General features: G+C 34.7%; 1 protein-coding gene across 1 annotated transcript; it reads right to left on the reverse strand.

Annotated features, from left to right (window-relative positions):
* Positions 1 to 248: 248 nt before the first annotated feature.
* Positions 249 to 15,598, reverse strand: LOC149801096 (uncharacterized). Its single transcript, XM_089954253.1, has 4 exons — positions 15,516 to 15,598; positions 10,629 to 10,765; positions 10,054 to 10,131; positions 249 to 836 (listed from the first exon to the last, which is right to left on the reverse strand). The coding sequence occupies exons 1-4, from the start codon at positions 15,538 to 15,540 to the stop codon at positions 465 to 467; spliced, it is 612 nt and encodes a 203-aa protein (XP_089810379.1). The 5' UTR covers positions 15,541 to 15,598; the 3' UTR covers positions 249 to 464.
* Between the last annotated feature and the right edge of the window lie 2,642 nt (positions 15,599 to 18,240).

Raw genomic sequence — 18,240 nt, forward strand, 5'->3', positions numbered from 1 at the left:
TGACACATGTGTTTGCGTCCTCGTTTATCTACCTGGACACCCTTCTGCTGCTGCCTGTTTACCGCTGGCGGTCTCTTACATCCAAGGCATAATCGTAAGTCAGTTGATATGCCATAAGTCTGGTTCTGATGTTGAAACGTTTTAATTTTCACAGTACTACCACATAATATAACGAACTGTTAAAAGCAATCCCAGCTGCGATTTCCGTGGCTCATATCGCATGCTGAAGTTTCAAGACAAACAAAATCAATTCTTAATTTTTTTAATATGTCATAGGCCTTTATTTTAATTTCCTGTATCAACCATCTTCTTACATTTGTAAATTATTTGGAAGAAATTTAGTGAAACTCTGAAAGTACAAACTTGTATACAGTTTGATAATTGGAACTTGTATCATCCTATATAAATTGATTAAACTCGCATCATCTGATGCTGGAAATTGGAGACGAAATGAGCTGTACTTGTTACTGTACCGTTACCGTTGTCCACATCTGTTGACCATAAGTGGCTTGAGGAATGCGTATGCCATTATTGTCTGTAAACGTATTTATTGTGTCGTATGGGAATGGAGAGAGACTATGTCCATCGACCTGTTGCAGTGTGGCAAGTTTTGCATTAAGAGCAACATTTCGAGCAGCCTTCCAGATTGCACAGACTGCAAAACATATTGAGCTGAAACTCAGGATGCCGTTGAAAACAGCCACGACTACGGATACGACGTCAACCGCTCCTGAATAAGGATATTCGTACGTGTGCATGGGTATGATAATTGATATGATGAAAATTGGGAAAATGGTCATGAACCACAAGATACTTAGGATACAGTTAAAGTGGACCTGCAATTAGATAATATGTGTAAGAAATGAGAAATATCAAAAGCAAATCAATACATCGTTCACCCCCAGACGAAGTTCAATTCAATTCAATTGTTTCTTTTTATAACCATGTATAACCTTATACAGTACATACTAAAACATTACGTGGTCAATAAATGTGATACATAATACTAAGAAAAGCTCCGATATTTTAAACAACAAAAGCTGGAAATCAAAGGATGGAAAAGTATAAACCATCATATAATAATGTACCCTAAATAGAATATGACTTATTTTCAACACTTCATACATATGTTTAGGTATTGAACATAATGATTTTTTCTCTCACTAGAACTTGAAAACTGAATCAACTTGTACATGTTTGGTTTATCCCAGAAGTTCGTTTTCATTAACTTTATTCTACACACATATTTATAATCCAATAAACTTTCAAATAAGTGAAAACAAATTCATACGTGATGTTGCTTGAAATCAAGCGACATCAACTGCTTTTATGGTTGTTATTTCAAAGTAAACGCGATCATTGTGTCACTTGTAAACAAATATTCCACTCAGTTTAATTTAAGTATTTGCTATTGTTGCTAAGCGTAAGCAGTTTGTGAACGGATAGCACACTATTGTTAGAAAGCTTAATTGAGAACATATTTGTTAATTTTTTACACAATATGTTTTTTTTTTAAATTCTTCTCCGTATATAAGTAGCACCCGATTTAAAAATAACCCTATCTCACATAACCTTCTAAACGCGATATTCTTATTTTAGACTCAATACAGAATTTAATATGTGCTAAATAGGAAACGGAAAAAAAGGAATGTCAAATGCTAATAATTAAAAGGTCTCAAAACTCATTTAGTAGAGCGAGTTAGGCGAAAGGAGGGAGATAACATTTGTAGTGTAACCATTATATACATGCATGCAGATATTGGTGTCTGTCTCTGTCTGTTGGTATGTCGCCCTAAATGACAGATATGTATGCAAAACAGTTGCATGTTTTTTCCAATCTAATACACTCAATAAAAGTGCAAAAATTGAGACCGTACATAAGTCAATGCGTACATTCCTTTCATCATATATAAATATGTCTGGGCCGTATACAAATTATATTTTTGTTTTTGTAGAGATTCAAAAGATGCATATATGTGCCATTTTTCATCAATCATTTCCCATATACAACATATATTATTTTATATCATATTGTAAAACGTTATACATTTTTACATGGGTCATCTTTGCTATTTCAGTTAAATATATATTCTAGCTCGATAATTGTAGTACCAACGAGGGATATTGAACACTCTATCTCTTTTGTTTTATTTTAATATTCCAAAATTAGGTAAATATTTTAAAACTTGAAAGGTTTCCAGATGAGTATGCTTTCTCCTTTCAATCCAGTTTAAACATTTTAGTAATGCCTCATTTTCAAATATGACAAGATAAAGTCCCTATGTAATCGTGACAAAATGATACATGCTTGAAGAGGCTTCCCAATTGTTCTAAAAACGATTTTGGTAGATACTATATATAGCTGACTCTAAGGAGGTCTCTGAGCCATCTAGGGTGAGAGCATTGTCATTACAGTGAAATAATATATTCTGTGTTTGTAAATTTAATTCTTTTAATAGTTGGATGTTCTGAATCGAATGAGTTAGCATCTCCGCACAAAGGGAAAAAAAGCATCGAGGAATGAGATCACCTTGTCTAAATTAATTATTGATTTTAAACCATTGCTGTAAGCGTCACTCTACATCGAGTGATTACATTTTGCTCTATTTATTTACCACCAAACACTAACCTAGTACCAAACGAACTCGATAATCTTGTTCAACAGCTTCCCGCACCCTTTGTTTTCCTCGGGGATTTTAATGCCCATAACATTTTATGGGGATCGAATCATGTAAGTGACAGAGGTCACAAAGTTGAAGACTTTATTTCTAGACACGATCTGTGTCTATATAATACCAAAACACCTACATATTTACACCCAGGCACGGGTACATACACATGCATCGATTTGACAATTTGTTCTCCTTCGCTGCTTTTGGACTATGAATGGAAGGTCGCTGATGACCTTCACAGCAGCGATCACTTCCCAATCTCCCTTGTAAATCATAACTCTACAATTGATGAAGTAATTCCACAATGGAATTTAAAGAAGGCCGACTGGGCCAAATTCGAAACACTCTGTAAAACCAGGCTGAATGAGGATACAGTTTTCAATGTTAACGACCCCATTCAGCATTTTACATCTATTTTAACCGACATTGCAGAAGAATCTATCCCCAAGTCCTCAGCAAACTGTAAAAGAACCCTAAAACCTTGGCTCACTAAGGAATGTAAGGAAGCCATACGGCAACGCCGAGAAGCCTTGAAAAAATTTAACAATCATCCGACGCCCGAGAATTTAAGTAAATATCGTATTCTCCGGGCCAAAGCTCGCCGCACAATCAAAGAAAGTAAACGAGCATCATGGATGAAATATGTTTCCTCTTTAAACTCTCGTTCCTCAATTAAGAAAGTTTGGGACACGATCCGAAAAATAAACGGAAAGAGAAAACACAATTCTTTCCGACATCTAAAAGTGAACAATAACAATCTTAGCTCAAAACGTGACATAGCAAATGTTCTTGCTGATACATTCTCTAAAAATTCGTCATCATCTAATTATTCCGAAGCCTTCCAAAAATTGAAAACTCAAAAAGAAAAGTCACGTTTAAAATTCACATCCAACAACTCGGAAAGCTACAACCAGCTGTTTTCACTATCAGAACTTATGGAGGCTTTAGACAAGGCCCATGATACTTCCGCTGGGCCTGACACAATACATTACCAGTTTTTAAAACATCTTCCAGAATCATCTTTAACATCTCTTTTAAAACTCTTCAATGATTTATGGATTACTGGTAACCTACCTAAAATATGGAAAGAAGCAACAGTAATACCAGTTCCCAAACCCGGTAAAGATAGTGAAGATCCTACCAACTATCGACCTATTGCACTTACGAGCTGCATGTGCAAAACAATGGAACGAATGATCAATTCTCGGCTTGTATGGTACCTGGAAACTAACAATTTAATATCTCCTTTCCAAAGTGGCTTTCGTTATGGACGGAGCACCAATGATCATCTGGTTAGACTAGAAACATTCATTCGCGATGCATTTATCAAGAAAGAACATTTAGTAGCGGTTTTCTTTGATTTAGAAAAGGCCTCTGACACAACATGGAAGTACGGGATACTAAAAGACCTGCACGATCTAGGTCTAAAAGGCCGTCTGCCCTCTTTCATATACAACTTTCTCTCCGACAGAGAATTCAAAGTACGAGTGGGCTCTACCCTCTCCGATCTGCACGAGCAAGAGATGGGTGTGCCCCAGGGCAGTATTTTATCTGTGACACTTTTCAATATCAAAATTAATAACATCACCAAGTGTTTGACTCGTGGTGTGGATTGCTCACTATATGTTGATGATTTTCTCATATGTTATCGGTCAAAGCACATGCATACAATTGAAAGACAACTACAGCAAAATATCAACAAGATTCAAAATTGGGCTAGTACGAACGGTTTCAAATTCTCGAAATCAAAAACGGTATGTATGCATTTCTGTCAATTACGACGACACCACGATGAACCTAAACTCACGCTGGACGGAACACCTATTCCAGTTGTTGAGGAAACAAAATTTTTGGGTATTATCTTTGACAGAAAACTGACTTTTATTCCACACCTAAAAAACTTGAAAGCCAAATGCTTAAAAGCACTTGACCTACTTAAAGTAGTAGCGCACACTGACTGGGGTGCTGATAGAAAAGTCATCCTAAATTTATACAGAACGTTTATTCGCTCCAAACTAGACTATGGTTGCGTTGTGTACGGTTCTGCCAGAAAATCGTATCTTAAAATGCTTGATCCAATTCATCATCAGGGAATAAGACTGGCTCTGGGAGCATTTAAAACATCCCCGTGTGAAAGCCTTCTAGCTGAGGCGAATGAACCACCGTTATCGCATCGTAGAGAAATGCTTTCCGCACAGTATGCTCTCAAATTAAAATCAAACCCTCTGAATCCTGCTTTTTCGGCTGTTTTTCAACCCAAATACAAAACTTTATACGAAAATAAACCAAACGCCATACCTTCCTTTGGCATTAGAATATCATCCAGCCTTGACACTACAAATATAGATCTTTCAAAAATTCAGAAAACATCCATCTCCGAAACACCACCCTGGCTAATTAAACAACCAAAAGTACGTTTTACGCTACACGATGGAAAAAAATCCGAAACAAACCCTTCTATCTTCCACAACTCTTACCATGAACTCCTCTCCGAATTTAAAAACTACACCAGAATTTACACTGATGGATCAAAGGATGAGGAAAAGGCTGCTGCAGCCTTTGTTTGTGGAAATCACACAACGCAAGTTCGCTTACCAAATGGAGCATCAATTTTTACAGCCGAAATCAGAGCAATAGACCTCGCTCTGCAACATATAGAAAAGAACCGTATTTTAAACAGTATCATCTTCTCCGACTCGCTATCAGTACTCCAGTCACTACACAATAGAAAACTGGAGAACCCATTATTGAAAAACATACTCGTAAAAAATACCGAGCTGAGTGTCTCCCACAATATAATATACTGTTGGTTACCTAGCCACATTGGTATTAAAGGTAACGAAAAAGCAGATCGCGCTGCTAAAATGGCCCTTACTCAAGAACCATCTGATTTTAAAATACCATATACTGATTTTAAACCTTGTATCAGAAAGTTCTTTCGTCAGAAGTGGCAGGCATCATGGAATGATGCTGCAAATAACAAACTTCATGCAATCAAACCAACTCTAGGAGAATGGACTCCTTCCTACAGAACCATTCGTAGGGAGGAGGTAGTCATTGCAAGAATCCGAATTGGTCATACTTATATCACCCACACCCACATACTAAAAGGTGAAGACCCACCAGAGTGCGTTTCTTGCAATGAACCATTCACTGTCAAGCACTTTATGATAGAGTGCTTTGACCTACAACCTACGCGCGATCGTTATTACGTTGTGCATGACCTGAAAGAACTTTTTGATAATATAAACATCACTCGTATTATCGAGTTCTTGAAAGCCGTAAATATTTACTCTAAACTCTGACTTTTATGCTATCACCTTGTGCAGTTTTATGCAATATATATACCGTCCCATTTTAATACCTATTCATCTTTTTTACATCTCCCGTTGATCGGGAAGCTTTATTTTGCACCGTTACCATCTTACCGTTTTTAATTCCAACCATTTGTTCTTTTATATCGCTGGTCGATATAGAACCTTTTATAAGTTTTAAAAGATTATACAAGTAACACTTTGTTTGGCGCTAAATAGCCTAAAAGTGCTGATGCGCCGTTAAAAATCAATCAATCAATCAATCAATCAGCATGTTTTTTCCAATCTAATACACTCAATAAAAGTGCAAAAATTGAGACCGTACATAAGTCAACGCGTACATTCCTTTCATCATATATAAATATGTCTGGGCCGTATACAAATTATATTTTTGTTTTTGTAGAGATTCAAAAGATGCATATATGTGCCATTTTTCATCAATCATTTCCCATATACAACATATATTATTTTATATCATATTGTAAAACGTTATACATTTTTACATGGGTCATCTTTGCTATTTCAGTTAAATATATATTCTAGCTCGATAATTGTAGTACCAACGAGGGATATTGAACACTCTATCTCTTTTGTTTTATTTTAATATTCCAAAATTAGGTAAATATTTTAAAACTTGAAAGGTTTCCAGATGAGTATGCTTTCTCCTTTCAATCCAGTTTAAACATTTTAGTAATGCCTCATTTTCAAATATGACAAGATAAAGTCCCTATGTAATCGTGACAAAATGATACATGCTTGAAGAGGCTTCCCAATTGTTCTAAAAACGATTTTGGTAGATACTATATATAGCTGACTCTAAGGAGGTCTCTGAGCCATCTAGGGTGAGAGCATTGTCATTACAGTGAAATAATATATTCTGTGTTTGTAAATTTAATTCTTTTAATAGTTGGATGTTCTGAATCGAATGAGTTAGCATCTCCGCACAAAGGGAAAAAAAGCATCGAGGAATGAGATCACCTTGTCTAAATTAATTATTGATTTTAAACCACGGTTAATTATGTTCAGTTATATTGAAACTTTATTTAATAGTGTTATAAATCGGCTTGAAAAAAAAAGTTGGAATGCGTTGGTAAAAATTAGAAGCTTTTAATCTTATTCAATGAAATAATATAAAAAGCAACATAACCAAACGCTTTCTAAACATCGTTCAAAAGAACAAATTCAGTTAACCTACATGCTTTCGATTAACAAATAATGTCATAAATAATACGGATATTCTCTCTTATTCAATTGTCGCTGATAACGTTTGGTTTGATTAGTACTTGCAACTGATGGAAGTTTATGTTGAAGTCGATTTTCACAGCATTAAGAAGCTAAATTGCATTAATTTATTAATAAATAAATGGGTTCTCTGCTTTTAAAAATTGTTGTGGTTTATCTCCTTATGAGACGCTTATAATAGCACATTCCATCTGAGTTTATGATTCCTCACCATTATTGAAGACAAAATGAATCGCTTGCACAAAATAATCACTAATAGCTCCACATAGGACTTTCAAGAACTCTCCTGCATTCGATATTTCCATCGACTTTCATTAATAGTTAAATTTTACGATTTGCTGCTGCTTTGGTTAGTGTAATTATGTCATTCGTTAATTTTCATTGTGTGTGATGTAAGTTAAGGACATCTGTAATTTTCATTTAAATTATAAGATCAACTATGTCTATATGGTGATTGAAGTCTAATTTATTCATTGTCTAATTCAGTTTCCGTTAGAATGTCTAACTCATTTTTTGTGAATGTTCCGTCTCGCTAAATTAAATTTAGGACTTTCTTATTTGTAAAGATTCTATTTTTCAAATTATATAAATAGTTTGAAACCATTTCCTAGTCTTCTGTCTTAATTGCCGTATATTCCACCCCGTCTCCTTTAGAGTTCTTGACACGGACTTTCACTAAATGTCACGTTATCATTTCTAATTCATGAATATATTTATCCTGTTTTCCTGTTCTTTAAATGTAATATCGTTTGCAATTTTCTCTTTATGTTGAGTTTGTTGTTCGTTATTTGAAGCATTAGAAACATAGTTTCAATTTTTTATTATAAGAAATATTTAATCTTTAAAAGGGAATATCAAAAATTGGAGTTAGTTCTAAGTTACAATTTGATGCGAGAGAAATATATTTGGTCCTGGAGTCGGGAATTGAATCCATCACATTCGTTATGTAGACTAACGTCTTGAAGGAATGATGGTTTTAATTCCAAAAAGGTATGTGTTGTTCTGTTTTTTGAAAACTGGGAGTTGTTTAGACTCGAGAATGGTCAGTTTTATAGCCTTGTTCTACGTATTGTAAGTACAATAGCTGCAACCCGTCTATATACCGTCCCATTTTAATACCTATTCATCTTTTTTACATCTTCCGTTGATCGGGAAGCTTTAATTTGCACCGTTACCATCTTACCGTTTTTAATTTTAACCATTTGTTCTTTTATATCGCTGATCGATATAGGACCTTTAATAAGTTTTAAAAGATTATACAAATAACACTTTGTTTGGCGCTAAATAGCCTAAAAGTGCTGATGAGCCGTTAAAAAACAATCAATCAATCAATCAATCAATCAATTATTTTCGCGGTAGTGTTAAAAGAGTTACAAACAATATCTTTTTTCAGTTGTAAGATTGATGGGTGTTACTTATGTTCGCGTTTGTACAACTTTGCCTTACTTCAGACATGCATATCTCGAACGCCTGTTTATCGTTTTTAAATGCATATTATATATTCATTCTTGCACATCCAGAATGAAGTATTTTTAACTCTGGCTCATTTTCATTTCCTCGCTTTCAATAACTGCTAACGTTCGTGTAATTTCGTCTATTCAAGGTTAAAATCTCGAGAAAATTGGAAATAACATTTCTAGTGGCTGTTGGCTCTATGCATTGCGTTGTTATCCTAACATCATATATAACGAAATTGCAGATATTCTACATGGAAGTGACATAGAGGTATGCCAATATTTTCTACACTGTGATATAGGCAAATGGACATCACTTACTTTCATTGATGCCACAAAATATGTGGAGTTCAAATTTAAATTGGATTAACAGACTGCAATCACAGTGTCTTAGTCATTAAGCTAACTTTAATCTTGGTTAATGTAATTCTTCTTTTGTATTTTGTCTTTTAGATTTGTTTATGCCAACGAGAATGATCAATGGATTAATATCTTGTTTCTTTCGAAATTGCTATGCAAAAGCTAATTATATGCGTATCAGAAATAGAGCGAATTCTCTAACACTTTTTATGTATCCGATAAAAAACATACCTCAGAATATAATTATGGTCAAATTTGTCACCACATGCAATTTGAGACATATATAAGATACAAAATTTTCCAAAGTAGGACGAACCGTATCAATATCATTCTCCTGCCTTCGTGCACTGCTAGAGTCTCATCACTGTATTCTTGGATAAAGTGGACTGAGTGTCAATGAATGACTATTAAGAAATCTCTTCGATTTTTGGGATGTGATAAAACACGCCTCGAGTAAACTGAAGTCGTACAGTTTAGACTAGATGAGGTAAAAAGACCTGGAGATAAAACTGTTAAATTGCGCACTAGTTGTGACCAGTATATAGGCTTAAGACTCGTCATAGTCGATTATACGATATGAATAAGAAAGAATATGAATCAAATATAGTGTACAATCTACAGATAGGGTTTGACACTGGATCAAAGGCAGTGTAGCAATAGGCTGAGGTATGGAATCGTTGATTTCTTTCTACCGATATTATATCCTTTCTTGACATGCAATGTAACTCTTAATATCTACATCCTAGTGTAATATTAGAAACATAAATATAACTAAGAGAGTTAATATGGTGCCTGTTTGTGGAGACAGATGGACTGTAATTGGCCGGCTAGGTGTTATTGTTAAATCCAAATTCATCCTGTAATTATAGCTTTAATATACAATTCTGTTTGGATAAGTATGCTCTCTAAGTCAATCCGCCCTAGGCTGGACTCGTTGGTAGAATTTCATTTGTCTCAGAGAGAGAGAGAGAGAGAGAGAGAGAGAGTTTTCTACAGCATCGTAATACGTACAAGGATGTGACGCAGGTTCTGGTAATTGCATTGCGATGCAATCCAGAAGATGACGAAAGCAAATGCAGGCAAGATGGGCTGAAAAAATAGATGGGCAAATTTTAAGATTGGCTGGATTTAGTGTAGGTTTTGGGACCTGCAGCTCTCCCTCTGGTACAATCACTAATGCATAAATATAAACAGTTTAATATACATACGCGAATGCATTCATTAAAGAATTATACTGCACTAACATGAAACGTGTTATGCATATATATATATATATATATATATATATATATATATATATATATATATATATATATATATATATATATATATATATCGTGTCTTTACTTTTTGTCCGCGATTCAGGTTTTTGGAGGTTTTTCCTACTTGACTTTGACTTATTTCTTAGTAGCAAACAATATATTAAGTACTATCTGAGTTTGGAGTCAGTCGCTTTCCAGTTAAACTAGGAATTACCTTGGAATAATAATAATAATAATAATAATAATAATAATAATAATAATAATAATAATAATAATAATTATTCTATGTACGTGATTGCCCATGCAATGATGATAATTTCTTACCGACAGGTGAATCAACATGAGAATGAAATGCGACGTTGCTCCACAAATGATGATGCCAACAACTAGATTAACAACTTGGATTATGTGATGTGCCACTATCACATTCTGTAGTATGCGATTCACTTCCATTTCCGCTCCTAATAAAGGAAAGAAAACATTTAACAACTGAAAAAAGACGATGTTACCAATTCTCTAACGGCATCAAATGTCATATCGTAATATTGTGAATCATCATTACCACAGTCATCGTGAGGAAAGGAGTTACTTTAGAAATTGTCATCAATAGGCATTTCTCGCACTTATTATGGCAGGAAAGCAACTCGAATGATACTGGTCAAGATTATAAACTATTTGAATGAGCATCTGGAAAAGACGCAATGCACTTGGCTGTTCGTGTTGATGTTTGTGAGCGATGATTTAATTTGAAAATGAGATTGAGATCCATGAGTATTTAGACATCAGAGACAGTCGAAAAGTCACATAGAATATGTCATCTCTTTTAATAATTAGAAATAGTATCCACTGAGGTATGGTGACAGAGTACCGTGAGAAGCAAATCACAGTGATATCATCCAGGTATAACGTCCTCGAATGAATTTAATAATCCCTAAATAGTATTTCAGTAAAGTCAAAATACAAAATAATATCTCTGATCATTCTATGTTGTCTACTACTGAAAACAATGCAATAAAAAAAAAAGATAATAAGTCTAACTTAGTCTTTTCCTGGTGCGAGTAGTGGATAAGGATGTGATCATTTTCCTGCGAATCTACTACTAAATGGAATGCTAAGTAAAACATAGTTTTCACTCATTTAATTGTATGGGTCTATATCTGTTTGAAGCTTATGTGGTATTTTAGGAAAAGTGTCCATCACTCTTGAAAAGTGTACTAAAGATAGTAGTCAATACCATTTTCTGTGTCAGGTAAGTATGCGCCACTGTGACATAATTTACAGATGTGAAAGGAATATACCATCAAAAACACGTGTTTATGCCAAAAAACTAAATATATACTCTTAGAAGTCCAAAAGATATTTCGACGTTCTCGTGAAGATTCCACCTAACACTTGTGATTTACTGCATTCCATATATGGTTGCGTCTACCTATATACATTTTAGTATTTTCTTTGAGTATACCACTTCTACTAATCACCTCATCATATTTATATTTCAAGATATTATCGACAGAGATATGGAATCAAAAGCGTTTCAATCACTCAGAACTTTATATAATCGGTAAAAGTTGTACAGGAACACATTTAGATTCTGTGTCTATACATTTTAATTATTCTAAGACGGACCAAACTTGTAGCTTTTAGAGGAAATCCAAGCAATGTAAGTCTGTATTTCTGCCTTCAGGCCGAGAAATGCGCCCAGTGTCTTTTATTGGGGAAGCATTTTCATAAAGAATTCTGACAAATTATATGTATATTCTTAAATTTAAGTAAAATTGTACCTGTCATTGCGACATTTGCGAGCTGTTGTTTTAATCTTCTTTCTGACACATTTCATACCAATGTAGGATTCAGCAGTATTCATTTATGGTAGTTTCAACCATGTTGATTTGATGGAAATAATGTTAAAAGGTGTCAAAACACGAGATACTAAAAGCGGACGTATTATGAGTATGGGTAAAGTAAATAACAATGATAATAACCTAAAGGATGTATGGAAGAAGACGAAAAATAGATAGCATGCATCCATACGTGACATAGCAGACTTCGGCGATTCTCGGGTGTGATTATTTTGGTTGCTTATGTTATTCTTTTTCAAGAATGTTTGATTCCAATACAAACAGATAGAGAAGAAGACGAAAGATAGATAACATGCATCCATAAGTCCCAAAGCAGACGTGGGAGATTATTTAGTGCACTTATTGTAGATGCTTCTCTTATTCCTTTTCAATGACGACAGGAAAGATTGATTCCCATGCAACCAGATAGAGACACAACAGAAGCATCTGCAGCTTTAAAGGATGCATTTTCAAACTAATCCAATACCTAAATAAAACTGCCTGTTGTTTACTTTTACACAATGCATAATGTATTCAACATTGTAGTCATTACTGAGAGGAGAGAGTTGTTGATCATCATATATACACGAGCTTTTAAGGGTCCCTAGCAAAATTGTCCATGAAAATTTTTAAGTTTAATAACAACTATTATAGTGTGTATCTACTGGTAAAACGTCGCTATATAGTGTAACTTTGTCGGTTTTGAGAAATTTATATTTTGTCTCATGAGCAACGGTTATCCTCGTCAACATTTGTTGCTATAAAGTGTAGCTTTGTCGGATATGAGATATTCATATTTTTTGTCGTATGGGCCACAGTTACCCTTGTCAACAAATCTAGCTATATAGTTTAGCTTTGTAGGATTTGGATATTCATATTTTATTTCCAAATGGGCAACAGTTTTTCTTGTGATAGTGTTCAGATGTTACGTTGTCAAATGTCACCAATTAAAAGAATTTATATATAACGGTTATCAATTGTACATCAAGAATATGCTCATTGGGACTAGTAGACTACATGATTATGTTAAATACGACCTGATCTAAAAACTGGACATTTAACGTAACGGACTGCATAACAAGGCCTGCAACCTGAATATTGATGATTTACACAGAATTATAACTCTTAGCTTAATAAATAATTTGAAGAGGAGCAATGCAAACAGTAATATAAACATTATTTCTGATGTTCAGCCAAAACCTATGCCGGTTATCTCGACTATATTTAAGAACGTTTGAGAAAAGAGAGTCCATTTCATTACACATATGTCGATTTTGACATAGCAGAAGGAGGTTGTGTATATATTACAATGAATGGGTTCGAAATGAAACTCTTGTATAAATATATAAACAGCAGTATTTAATGCATAATTTGTTTATTATGTGAAATAATAAGTATTCAATACATCGGCTATAAATGCCGATGTACAACATGCAGACATACAGTGATTGGTTCAATAAAAGAGACATTAGAGGATATTAGATAATTCGAAAAGTATTTCTTCAGCCCTATAAATGTGTATACAATATTGGAAAGGACGGTTTCAAAACAGAACTGCTTACAGAAAAAGCAAAGATATATGCTATTCATCATCTTGTGAATATTAGAGTTATGTATAAGCTTACATGTGTACATGTAGCTACAAGGTCGAAACAAACGACCTTTAACGTAACAAGCATGTCACATATATGAAAGTGAACTAACTGAAAAGAGAATGTGTTGACTGTATTCACATAGACATACATAACGCATATATTCCGATATTTCAGATATCAAACTGTCATAACATTATGTTCCCAAAACCTGTCTATTCAGTAGGTAATTTATTCACCAAACGGTCATGAAAATCATATGTATGAAGAAATGCAAATAGTAATGAAAGAACGGTTATATTATATTAATATATAAATGATTTAAAAGTGATAAATTCGATAAAGAAGGAAGGAACGTGATTTGTATATTTCAGTCGTTCTCATTACATGTATTTTGCATTTTGTGTTCCAAATTTATCTGTAATCATGTAACATAATAGTTTGATCGATGCATTTCGCAAGTAACACGATTCATGGATACGGACGTTTAATAGATGGGTGGCCCTGCCGGACATAGAATGCTGAGCGACTTAGTGGGTTCTCGGCGGATAACACCCATGTCCATATATGAGATAAAAGATATTTGACTAGAAGCAACTTAAATATATCTCATTACTGTCACAAGTGTAGACCAAAATGTCCCTGCTTAGCTAAACGTGTATACCTCAAATCAATCGAAAAATGGAAAATATGACAACCCCAAGTCGGAAGCTGAAGGTCTTAGGTGTCCTGCAGAATGCGATGCTTACATTCCCGATAGATTAATTTACCCGCAATATTGTGTTTCAGTGTGTGTGTGTGTGTGTGCTTGTGTGTGTGTGTGTGTGTATGTGTGTTCTGTTAAGCAATATTTGTATTATGCTAGTTATCATATTTGTTTCATAATTTTCATGTAATAAGTACGTATGTAAGAAAGATCTATTTGTCTTATTTAATAACCTTAGTAAACTAATCTGTCATTATAAATCAGGAATGAGAATGGTAACAGTATACTTACAAATGGATGTATACGGAAAATAAGAGTACGTGTGTAAAAAGGTGTACACGGAAAATAAGCGTACATTTGTTTTGTTGTTGTAGTTGTTGGGTTTAATGCCAGTTTTCAGCACAAAAAATATACATGGAGGCCAGAATACATGGTAGAAGAAGAAACATGGAAAAGCCCGGAAAGAACCACCAACCTATGATAAGTTACTGGCAATCTTTCTCATATACCCACCAATGGTCAAATCAGAGACTCGAAGCCACGCAAACAGAGGTGAGTATATGTGTAAATAAGTGTATACGGAAAATAAGCATGTACATGCCTTCCATAATTTATGTTTGTGCAAATTAAAACAAATAATTGCGTAACAAGTTCTCTTCTAATGATTTTCTGTTTCATATTAACAGTTTAGCGCAAGAATTTATATAGGTTAACGATTATGACAATTATTTATATCTCTCTTTCATATTTGTTTAAAATAATCTGTTAATTTCGATTTCTTGCACATATATTTGTATAAAAGACAAAAGTGTGATCATTATATGGCACTTAAGAATTATAACTTTCAAGCGTTCATGCAAGCAATTCGTTTTTCACTTGACAATTTGATTATCTGAAAATTGTGGGCCACATTTAATCAACCTCCTCTTTGTTTCTTCTTACGTGCTTGAAGTGCGAATCGTTTGGTCTATTCTCTACACGGACGAATATAAACTTTGTTATGGAACACCACATAATGCTCGCTTTTAACATGAAAATAAAGCTGAACATTCTTTACAAAATTGTCCATACTTACGAAGTTGGTCATACTGTAAGCTCATGGTGGTAAATATTTTAATTCAGTTGCTCCAATCAACAAATTTAAAAATTGGATCTGTAAAAATACAGGAAATTCGCCTATTATTCTCAAAGATGAATTATTGTTGTTTTACAAAATTCCAACATTGGTAAATGCGATTCAGTCTATTCACTAGTGGATCGCACTGCTATATCAGTTTTTAAACGGTACAGAACAGACAACATACATTGATTATCTCAGTGGATGTATGACTGAATAATTCTGTGTTGCGTATTCTTTTGTGATTTTGATCAAGCTGATCAAAATAAAGGCCAGGATAGAAAACAAGAATATTGACTATTTAATTCAGTTAATAATTTCAACCAATCGTTTACGCCTTCCGCTTTAACTCAACGATACAGTTGTCATAACTCAACGATACAGTCACCATAAGTTACGTTACAGTGTATATGCTTTTGGACCTGTTGCTCGCGAGGACGGAATCAAGTAGTTTTATTCTCAAAATCATATTATTAGTTCGATTTTAGAACTGCTCTTAATGAACCAATTCTAATTTCTTTATAACCGTAACAACAAACATCGCTGGCAGCCAATATTAAAATGACATCGTTTCCGTTCTACTACTGAATATGTCATTATATGAGTACATTTGTTAATATTGGAGATTGGTGAATGTAAACAAAATATAAATTAATGCCACATCCACACAATTTAAACATTTTTGGAATGAAATAATATGAATACACATACCTTTATCTTCTTATTTCGGCAATCGCCTTCGTGTAACTGCGCAACTCACTACTGCGTATTTAGAATGGATAGACCAATAAGAGGCCCAGTAATATTGGGAATGAGAGAGTATTACATAACAAAATTCCGAAGATCTCTTTTTGGTTTTTGTGTGAAATTTAATTTGTAGCTTGGTTAATGTATATTTTAAATTTCTTCGCTCCTTTACCGAGACGCTGTGAAAGATCGATAGACAAGAATGTGATTTAGTTTAAATATTATAACTTTAATGTACTTCAGATCCATAATTAATCCCTTTGGACCCTCCGTATAACGTGGGTAAGTTATCGATTTAGAACAGGCTATATATAAAGCTGGGTAGTTTGTACTGAACGAGAGGAACATCTACCTAGAGACAAAGATAAGTGCTTATAGTATTTGGAAAGCCAGATTTCGTGTTATCTTTAAAGCGCAGAACCATAACGGGGTGGGGTGGGGGAGAAAAACACTGAGTTCCGGTCAGGTTTAGAAAATGATATAAAAATCTTGTCAACACATTTAGTTGATGTCTAATTCATGTTTAGTGCTTTTCAAGATTTCCAAAAATGTGATACATATAATTGAACACGTATATCTTGTGACGATATTTATTTAAAGTAGTCTGATACACCCTTATCATACTCACAGTGAATGATTGCTCCTTATGACGGCTTGTGACACGCATGAGAAAGTACGTCTAACGAATATTTATTTCAACAAGCGTCAGCTTCAAGGACTATGTAAAATGCAATTTACATGATAGTACATATTTGATCAGTCGGTCTTAAGCAGAATACACATACATGCACTTGTGTATGTATTTCCAACCAGTGAGAGCGAAAATGAATTTGGACTGGATTAAAACCTTGAAATAAAAATTACATCCATTAACCTGCAAGAATATGGTTCGTAGGAACGATATGTGATTTATCTACAGTGTTTTTCAAATATACAAAGTTCCAAACCATGTCGACATTATACGCGGAATTTTTCGGTTACGTGGTACACATACTGTGATGTATTAATTGTTTGGTTGTTGTTGTTGTTGTTTTTTATAGACTTACTATAATATTCTAAACATTGATTATTAATAATCAAATATAAAATTGTTTAAAGGCATCTCTCATTTTTTCTCTCGTCCTCTCTCTCTCTCTCTCTCTCTCTCTCTCTCTCTCTCTCTCTCTCTCGTCCCCCTGCGGGTCCGGGGTTGTAGAATTGGCCCGACGTGCCTCGCTCGTGTCCTAAAAGGCGACTAAGTAGAGACAACCTGTTTGCCGTTGGTTGCGTCCCGTGTCGGGGGAGGAAAGGTTCCTGGTAGTTGAGCAGAGGCTTTCCATGCAATACACTACTTTGGCCTCTACTTCTCTTAGACGGGTGGTCGGGATGGGCCCGGTTCCGACAAATCGGCTGGTCACGCCGAGCCCTTGGAAGTCTTTATTTACTCTCTCACCTTCTTTATCTTTCTCCTTGTATCCCTCTTCATACCACCTTTGCCCCTATATTCTATTCCTTTATCTTTCCCTTTCCCAAGTCTTAGAAGACTTCCTAGAAGGCGGTGGCTTAACGGGTCAATCGGGGGGTAAATTTACCGACCCTAGAAATTGCCGACTTCAGGGTCAATCAAAGGTAATTTTATCAACTGAGTATGGCATCTGTGTATCCCTGGCATTTGAAAAGTGTTCCCTTGTTGGGCTCCATGGTGGGCGGGGAGCACGGGTGCTGAATTTTAATTAAGCCAACATGGAAAATTCCAAAAAAAATCAAAATAAAACATCGAAGCCCTTATCAGAGTCTGACGACGAACCATGCATTGTGGAGTCATTTCCACGCTTCATGGTCATACAGTCCAAAGATGCCACAAAACCGCTTGCCGCACTATCTCCATTTGTCATCGAAAAGACTATCACAGGATCGATTGGCACACCTAAAAGTGTTAAAAAGTTGAAATCGGGTT

This window comes from Sinohyriopsis cumingii, chromosome 4, assembly GCF_028554795.1.
Source record: "Sinohyriopsis cumingii isolate HCF-2022 chromosome 4, ASM2855479v2, whole genome shotgun sequence".
Taxonomy (NCBI): Eukaryota; Metazoa; Mollusca; class Bivalvia; order Unionida; family Unionidae; genus Sinohyriopsis; species Sinohyriopsis cumingii.

Excerpts from the sequence above, each read along its gene's own strand:
- LOC149801096 (XM_089954253.1), bottom strand. The coding sequence starts at position 15,540 with ATGAGCTTACAGTATGACCAACTTC. Across the intron at positions 10,132-10,628 it reads TCATGTTGATTCACCTGTCG|CCCATCTTGCCTGCATTTGC; the intron begins GTAAGAAATTAT and ends CTATTTTTTCAG. Across the intron at positions 837-10,053 it reads AGAACCTGCGTCACATCCTT|GTCCACTTTAACTGTATCCT; the intron begins GTACGTATTACG and ends ATCTAATTGCAG.